At 42.0% G+C, this 8,345-nt stretch overlaps 1 protein-coding gene across 1 annotated transcript in view; it reads left to right on the top strand.

The window, feature by feature from the left end:
* Positions 1-3,281: 3,281 nt before the first annotated feature.
* The window catches only part of LOC113067623 (adenylate cyclase type 9-like), a 47,763-nt gene continuing 42,699 nt past the window's right edge, over positions 3,282-8,345 (top strand). The window contains exon 1 of the mRNA XM_026239986.1: positions 3,282-6,682. Within this exon, the coding sequence (XP_026095771.1) occupies positions 4,870-6,682 (1,813 nt within the window). The 5' untranslated portion in view covers positions 3,282-4,869. The remainder of the gene's footprint in view (positions 6,683-8,345) is intronic.

Raw genomic sequence — 8,345 nt, 5'->3', positions numbered from 1 at the left:
TATTGCTCAAGCCCTGAGCATGCTTGTTTAAAAATGTGACAAAATCTCTGATGTTTAGTAGTATCAAACTACAGATCACCATAACAAGCGCATTCAAATGACCTGGCAACCAACCACAAATTTTGCATGTGCAAACTCCCCTCTCATGATTTTCAGGCAGTGTAAAATCTAACATTAAAAGTGAAAATGATTTTTCAAACACTTCTAATTAGCCGTCCACATCTGTTGAAGTTGCTGTGCCGGTAGTTGTCCACTAGAGTGAGCACAGAATGAGAAGTGCTATTGCATCACATTGATGTGAGGACAAAGCAACAGTATTTGCCCAACGCAATCCCGAGGCAAGGAAGTGCAAACCATTTTTGCCAACATGAGGTGAATGAAATAACGCAAAATATTAAATGAAAAAGGTCAAGCGTTACAAAATGCTCATTATGAAACAGGGCATGTGTGAGGTCGACATAAAAATAAGCATTTTTGATTGAGAGAAGAGAAACATTTCTAAAGTGGATTATTATGATGTTTTAATCAGCTGTTTGGACTCTCATTCTGACGGCACCCATTCACTGCAGAGGATCCACTGCTGAACAACTGATGTAATGCTACATTTTCTCCAAATCTGTCCCAATGTGATATTTTTTGGGGGTTCTCTAAGAACCTTCAAAGGAATTGTTCACTCAATAATGAATATTTCTAAGATTTGAAAATATGTAGAGGAGTTTGTATCCTCACCGGAACAGATTTGGAGAAATCGAGCAGTATATTCAGGGAATCTACATCTACATTTTGGATGGTCTGAGGGTGAGGAAATTTTTAGCTAAGTTAAATTTCTGGATGAACTATTTCCTGCAATCAAGGTACTAATATGGCACTAATCGCAAAAAAAGAACTCCTCAAACAGTAATATATATAGTACATTTAGCATATAGTGCTTGAATCAAATGCAGACTTTAAAAAAAATAGTTTTCCCACAATACTGCATAATTTATGTAGCTCAAACAGTACTGTAGTACATGATAAAAAAAAATCTAATGCAACTACCAAATGCATAACTGTACACAAATCCATTGCAAACTCACTTTCAGCTCAATTCTGATAAGAAACGCACACTTTACACCTTCACAGCATTTCCTGGTGGATTAAATCATGTGCCATCCCACACAATTATTCCATTTCCCTCTGAAATACGTCACATAACTGAAGTAAATTGGGTTGCTGATGTCTTTCATGTTGTTTTTAATGAACAGATTGTAATCAAGGAAATTTCCTCATTGGGCTCCTGTATCTGTTATTCAGTGGTTAACGCGTTGAATAGAAGATGTAACAGCTCATTTTGCAGCACTGCTCGAGAAACAAATGTGCAATATGACTGTCGCATTCAATAGCAGTATGAAGCCAGTGTCCCGTCGCCAAACAATATTAATCTTAATGAGTTAATAATGGCATGGGTCTGCGCGCCTGTGTGAGGACACGGCCCACTGATCACATATTTCAAAGCAGACTGTGCTATATTCCCCCCAGAGCAAGGGAAGCCCCCACAACATCAGGGCCGCCTCTGAAAGCTTCTGAAGTCATACTCACACATTCACACGTTTCAGGTGGCTGAAGGCTGAAGTTTGTCTTGCACTCAGATGTGATTGGAGAGCAGGTCTGGAAGCTGCATTGCAGCAGCTCGGGCTCGTCGTGACTCCAACTCAGAGGGAGGTGTGCGAGTGAACTGTAACGGGGGACTGTGTAACATGTTCAAAGGGAATGGTGTCTCTCAAGGACATTTTCTGTCTTCGTGAGTTGTGTTTCAGTAAACCGAAAGGTGTGAGTAGAAAAACATATGTTTTATTGAGTGAATATCACAAATAGATGTCTGGGTTCAATTTCACCCCAGAAAACAAAAATAAATGTTCTATTGTTTATTATTATTATTATTATTATTAGCAGTGCATTTAATTGCATGAAAATAATGTAGTTAAATAATTCATTGTTCCTTTATTTTCCTCAGTGAAAATATCCCCATTGACTTTGGGATGAAATATAACATGGACTTGTTCTTGAGAGGTTTTTATTAGAACGCATTCCATGAATGGTTTCGCTCTTTTTGATTTTTTTTTTTTCAGAAACAACATAATTTACCCTAAGAACAAGCAGTGTACTGTGGTAAGAAACCTGTCACCTTTCTGTGTCATGACCCAGCAGCTCTAGAGAGACACACGGCTGCAGTTCTCCTGGGAATCCCTTTGAAACAGTCTTCTGAAGCTTTTTACGCATCTTAGCCTCTCGCCGGCTTCCAAAACAACATAATCACTTTGATTCAGCCACAGTTGCTAACACAGCAGCCGAGAAAAGAGACTCTATTAATTAAAACATGCGGATTAAAGACTTACGGTTTATTTTGGGAATAATTTCATAAACTGGGATCAACATTTAATCGCAAAATTGGTGGATTTGGTGAGTATTACGGAAAACATTGTGGAAAAATGTTTCATAAACCCTTTGGCAGAGCTGATCTGGAAAGCGAAGACTTCCAGGAACCGAGCAATGATTATTTAATTACAATATGATTGATATGTGACCCCGGAGGACAAAACCAGTCATAAGTCGCATGCACGGGTGAATTTTGTAGCAATAGCCAACAATACATAAGGGTCAAAATTATAGATTTTTTCTTTTATTCTGAAAATCATTAGGATATTAAATAAAGATCATGTTCCATAAAGATATTTAGTAAATTTCCTACCATAAAAATCAAAAGTTTAATTTTGCTTAGTAATATGCATTGTTAAGAACTTCATTTGGACAACTTTAAAGGCCATTTTGCAACCTCAGATTCCAGATTTTCAAATAGTTGTATCAAAGCCAAATATTACCTTATGCTAACAAACCATACATAAGTGGAAAGCTTTCAGATAATGTACAGTATAAATCATAATAAATATCTATCTATCTATCTATCTATCTATCTATCTATCTATCTGTCTGTCTGTCTGTCTGTCTGTCTGTCTGTCTGTCTGTCTGTCTGTCTGTCTGTCTGTCTATCTATCTATCTATCTATCTATAAAAAACAACGAAAAATAACCAGACAGACAGACAGATATAAAAGTTAATGTGTTTCTATCTAGTGGTGTCAAGTCAATGCTAAATTGGTCTGGTTGATTCCATATTGCTCTCAATATGACAGCTGTGTCTCCCCCTGCATTACACGTCATTGATTGGACCATACCAACACCCCCACCCTTACCCCCTCCGTCCCCTCCACATCCAACCCCTTTTGACAGCTCTCGGTGACGCGCGTCAGTCTTGGGGACGCGCTCCGACGCGAACACTGCGGTTTGAGAAGAGCCCCCCTCCATGTGAATGCGTGCGTGCTCGCCACCCGTCCTGTGTTTCTGTCTCCGGAGCGTGCACGCACGCCTTTATCCCCACCTCTTTAATGTATTTCCAGCATCTGCTGGACTTGTACAGACACCGCGTCGGATTGCGAATACAGATGGAGATCTCACTGAAGTCTGATGGCCACCGGCGCACCCGAGCTGCGCGAAAGCACACGAGTCAACTGTGATACACTGGCATGTGTCACGAGAGCCAATTAGCTGTGCGCTGATGGGGAGCATAGAGGAACCGGCTGAGAAAGAGATTTGTGTGGACATCACTGGAAAAACTGCCCGTGGAAATAAGTCCTGAAGAGAAACCAAAGAGGCACTTCACCACTGTGAGTCTATGGAGAGAGAAGTGCAGTCTTTCTGTTTTCTCTACGAGGAAAGGAAACTTAAATGACTTCTGACCAGCAAAGTGATTTAATTTTTCACTTAAAGCACTTTTACAACGTGCATTGATATAAATGGCTTAAACTGCTATCAAACAGCAAAACCCGAATTAAGATCACAGTGTTTTGCGTCTGTGGTGATATCCTGGACACACAGTCATTTATGCATCTTGAATGATAAGTTAATTCATTTGCGCAATCTTCATGATTTTTATCCCGTTACGCACATTTAATTCGCAATAAAAGCGCTTGCAAGATTCGGAGCTGGAATCAGGAAAGGTCGGTGCTCCAGACAAGAGAAAATAAACGCTACAGGCCGTTTAAGAAGAAGACTGACTGAATTCTACGTATTTTTTAACAACAGTAACGCTGTTGTGCCCTTTATGTCCGTCTGACAGGACGCGGAGTCAAAAGAGGGCGGACGATTTACTTTTAAGAAACCGTGTTGAGTTATTGTTCTCTATTAGCTTAAATAATGTAAAAACACATCTTGGTTTTTGTTTTTGTTTGTTTTTTACATACTCATCAGCTGCTGGACTTTTTAAATGTTTAATTGATCAAGAGTTTTTGTACTTTATTATGCATGACTGTGTTGGATATGGGGAATACCATAACTTACGTCAAGCATAAATGCTGACAGTCCTCTAAATTGTCTCATAAATACATTTTTATTCTTGAAAACCAATGTTATGGCTCATTTATGAGGAAAATTGTGCACTTGGCATCCGAATGGAGTTAAGAAGTTCCCTAAGGAGTCAAAGCAAACAGTCCTTGACCTGAGTCTTCATTTTTGTGGTGTTATTATGTAACTTTGATTCATCGGTGAGAGAACATTTTTGATTCACTTGTAGTAAGTCGAAAGACTCTATGCGCCTAGGATAAACCTCTCCGACCCATGTGCGTCAAGAAAGACAGAAGAGAAGAGGAATGCGCTATTGACGTCATGAGGTGAAATAACCAAAACTCAAAATCCTGGAACTGTCTATAAATGCCTGAGTAAATTTTTTATCTTCTAGTCGTCAAAGCTGTTTGCCGCCATCTCCATTTGATTCCACCTCTTGATTCTTTTTCCACCCAAGCACCACTCCCAGCTTGCCTCTGATCTAAACGGTATCATGGCTTCTCCTCAACATCAACATCTGCTGTTTCACAACAGCGAAGTAAGCTGTGACTCCAGCGGCAATGGTGCTGTGTCTGTGCGGATCAGCAGCACCAAGCCACACAAACAGCAGCGTGGGAGTCTGGGCGCCAGCGCCATGTGCAGCATCATCGGGGGCTCCAAACATTGCAAGTACAGCATCTCCTCCAGCTGTAGCTCAGGCGAATCCGCCATCCGCAGACCAGTGGTCAAAGGCCTCCGGACTCAAAGGAAGATGCCGCAGCTGTTTGAAAGGTCGGCTGGACATTTCTGGAACCCCAAGTTTGACTCCAACATTCTGGAGGAAGCCTGCCGCGAACGCTGTCTCCCTCAAACGCAACGGCGTTTCCGCTGTGTGTTGTTTTACTTGGCGGCCGCAAGCCTCCTTTGGGGATTGTTCTTCATCGCTAATGCTAATCGATGTGAACGGACTGCCTTCTTACTGCCCACGGCTGCCTTCCTACTCCTCTGTTCTGTCCTGTTCGTCTTCACGTTCACCCGGTTCTACGCCCACTGCTACAATCAAGCCTCGCTGTTGCTCATTGTGGTGACGTTTGCCCTCACTCTTGCACCTCAGATACAGACCTCTGGCTTTAATGACTTTAATGATCCTCCTTTGAAGGATGAAGAGGACGCAGGCGACTTCAGTGGTGCAGAGGATAAAAATCTGACATTTGAAGCCAACCGCAGTGAAGGTCCAGTTGCTCCTTGTTTATCCCCAGTTGGCACCTTCTCTCTAGGCATGGAGGTGCTTTCGTTACTGTACAGTTTCCTCCACGTCCGTTTGTATGCTTCGCTCCTGCTCGGCTTGCTCTACTCAGTGCTTTTTGAGACTCTTGGCTGGATGCATTTGATTCAAGGCAATGGCTGGAGGAACTCCACCGAGGAACATTTGGAAACGCTCTACTGGCTGATCCCAGGTAGGGCTATTTTGCATGTCTGCGCCCACGTCATTGGCATCCACCTTTTTATTATGTCCGAAGTGCGTTCACGCAGCACGTTCCTCAAGGTCGGCCAAGCCATCATGCATGGGAAAGACTTGGAGGTGGAAAAGGCCCTGAAGGAGCGGATGATCCACTCGGTGATGCCTCGCAGGGTGGCTGATGAGCTCATGAAGCAGAGCGATGACGACAATGACAACTCGGTTAAGCGCTACTCAACGGGAGCAGTCATTGCAGGTGCCTCCAGCCCAAAGAGCACCAAACACAAAAAGACATCAATACCTCGAGGACAGATCATCTTTCGGCCGTTCAACATGAAACGCATGGAGCCGGTCAGCATCCTGTTCGCGGACATTGTGGGTTTCACCAAGATGAGCGCCAATAAGTCAGCGCATGCCCTGGTGGGACTCCTCAACGACTTATTTGGGCGCTTCGATCGCCTGTGTGAGCTCACGTGTTGCGAGAAGATCAGCACGCTGGGAGATTGTTACTATTGCGTGGCTGGTTGTCCCGAACCAAGAGAGGACCACGCATACTGCTGTGTAGAGATGGGGCTTGGGATGATCCAGGCCATTGAACAGTTCTGTCAAGAAAAGAAAGAGATGGTGAACATGCGTGTTGGCATCCATACTGGCACCGTGCTTTGCGGGATCCTCGGCATGAAGCGTTTTAAGTTCGACGTCTGGTCCAATGATGTCAACCTAGCCAATCTTATGGAGCAGTTAGGTGTTGCTGGGAAGGTGCACCTTTCGGAGGCCACGGACAAGTTTTTGGATGACCGGTACTTGCGAGAAGACGGGCGAGTTACAGAAAGGATTGGACCAAGTGTGGTTGCAGATCAGCTTAAAGGTAAGATTTGCATTTCTAGTGACTAACACGGTGTACATGAGTATGTTTCCTTGTCTAGCGCTGTGATTAATCTTTGTTGTGAGGACTAAAGGCTGATTTATACTTCTGCGTCAGACCTATGTCGTAGCCTTTACACCGAAGGCTATGCATTTGGTTTCTTTTATTCTTCTGCAGCATTGTCCGCGTTGACATGCAGAACAAGAAGCGGCTCGTCAGAGAAGCATTATAGCCGTGACGGCGGCAAATAAATATCAAATAATTAAATAATTATTTAAAACTACAAAGTGAGACAACAACGGAACAAGAGAAGATGGCATTCTTTCCATCTCCACAAGGTCTTGTACATAGACTGTTTAAAAACATGGACGTAGTGTCCGTGACCACACCCATAGGTTTCGGAAGAGAGTTTTTGAAACCAAAAGTGGGCGGAGTGGGCTGTCGCCATCTTGGCAGCGCATCACCGTGCGTCACTCCGGGGTAATCAAAAATAGGCAAAAAGGTGGGAGCTGGTTGCTGAAACCATGCCCTCCTAGAACGGCGATGGTGACAGCAGCGGGAATCCACCTTTCACTCAAGTGGCCACACCCTTAATTATGCAGAATTTTAAGGCTTAATATAATTTAAATGGATGAGTTATAAAAAAATTCACCCCCCTCACAGTTGTCATGAAGGGTAAAATTAGCTATATAGACCAAAATAATTTTTTGAACCTGGCTGTTAACTTTTTTTTTCCTGCTGTAAAGTTGGCCATTTTAACATGGGGAGTTTATGGGACTGACTCCCTTTTGCAGCCAGCCTCAAGCGGCCAGTCGATGAATTACAGTTTTAGTCACTTCCGTATGGGCTTCACAAGAGAGAGCGGGAGGTTGCCGCTTGGCCTTGTACCACAGCAGATTAATATTGTTGGTCACGGACAACTACTGATGTATAATGATATGTAGTACAATAAATTGAAAGACACTTGTTCTTTGGTTTGTTTTATTTTATATAAGAACGTGTAACATTAAAATGTATGTAAGTGCACATAAACACACAAAACTCAAGTACACATGGAGGGAGGGGTTCTAGCAGACCAATCACAGTGCTTGCGGCATGTAAAATTGATGCACTGTTAGAATTTTGGAGAGGTGCACGTCAGGCTACAGCATAGGCTACAGTTTAGGTCATGCGTCTATGCATAGGCTACAGTGTAGGTTTGACGCAGAAGTATAAATCAGCTGGCTTCAGAAGGGGACTATTAGGGATTTGTAGAGTCATTTTTTTCCTCATTTGTAGAGTCATTTTCTACATATGATAATGTTTTTCGTTCAGTGGTCATCAAAGCAAAATTAGAAAAAAATCCAGTCATGTTAGCATGAAATGCTAATGTTTGCAAACAGTTGTTGCATATCTATCCTTTCATTTAAAGGAATAGTACACCCCCCCCCCCCCAAAAAAAATATATATACATATGTACTAACCCTCTTGTAGTTTCATATGTGCCTTATTTCTGTGGAAAACAAAAAGAGAGGGTGTAAGTAATATTTAATATTATATAATATAAATTATTAATATTGGTTTTAATTTAAGCTTTAGTATTTTAACGTGCATTTTTTATTTGCTACTTTACATATTATTATTTATTTGTGTTTAATTTATTTAAACTAGTAATTTAAAATGTATA

The sequence above is a fragment of the Carassius auratus genome, linkage group LG28B (assembly GCF_003368295.1).
Source record: "Carassius auratus strain Wakin linkage group LG28B, ASM336829v1, whole genome shotgun sequence".
NCBI classification, from domain to species: Eukaryota; Metazoa; Chordata; class Actinopteri; order Cypriniformes; family Cyprinidae; genus Carassius; species Carassius auratus.
Note: the sequence above shows the minus strand (reverse complement) of the source record. Positions and strands in the feature narration are given on the sequence as shown.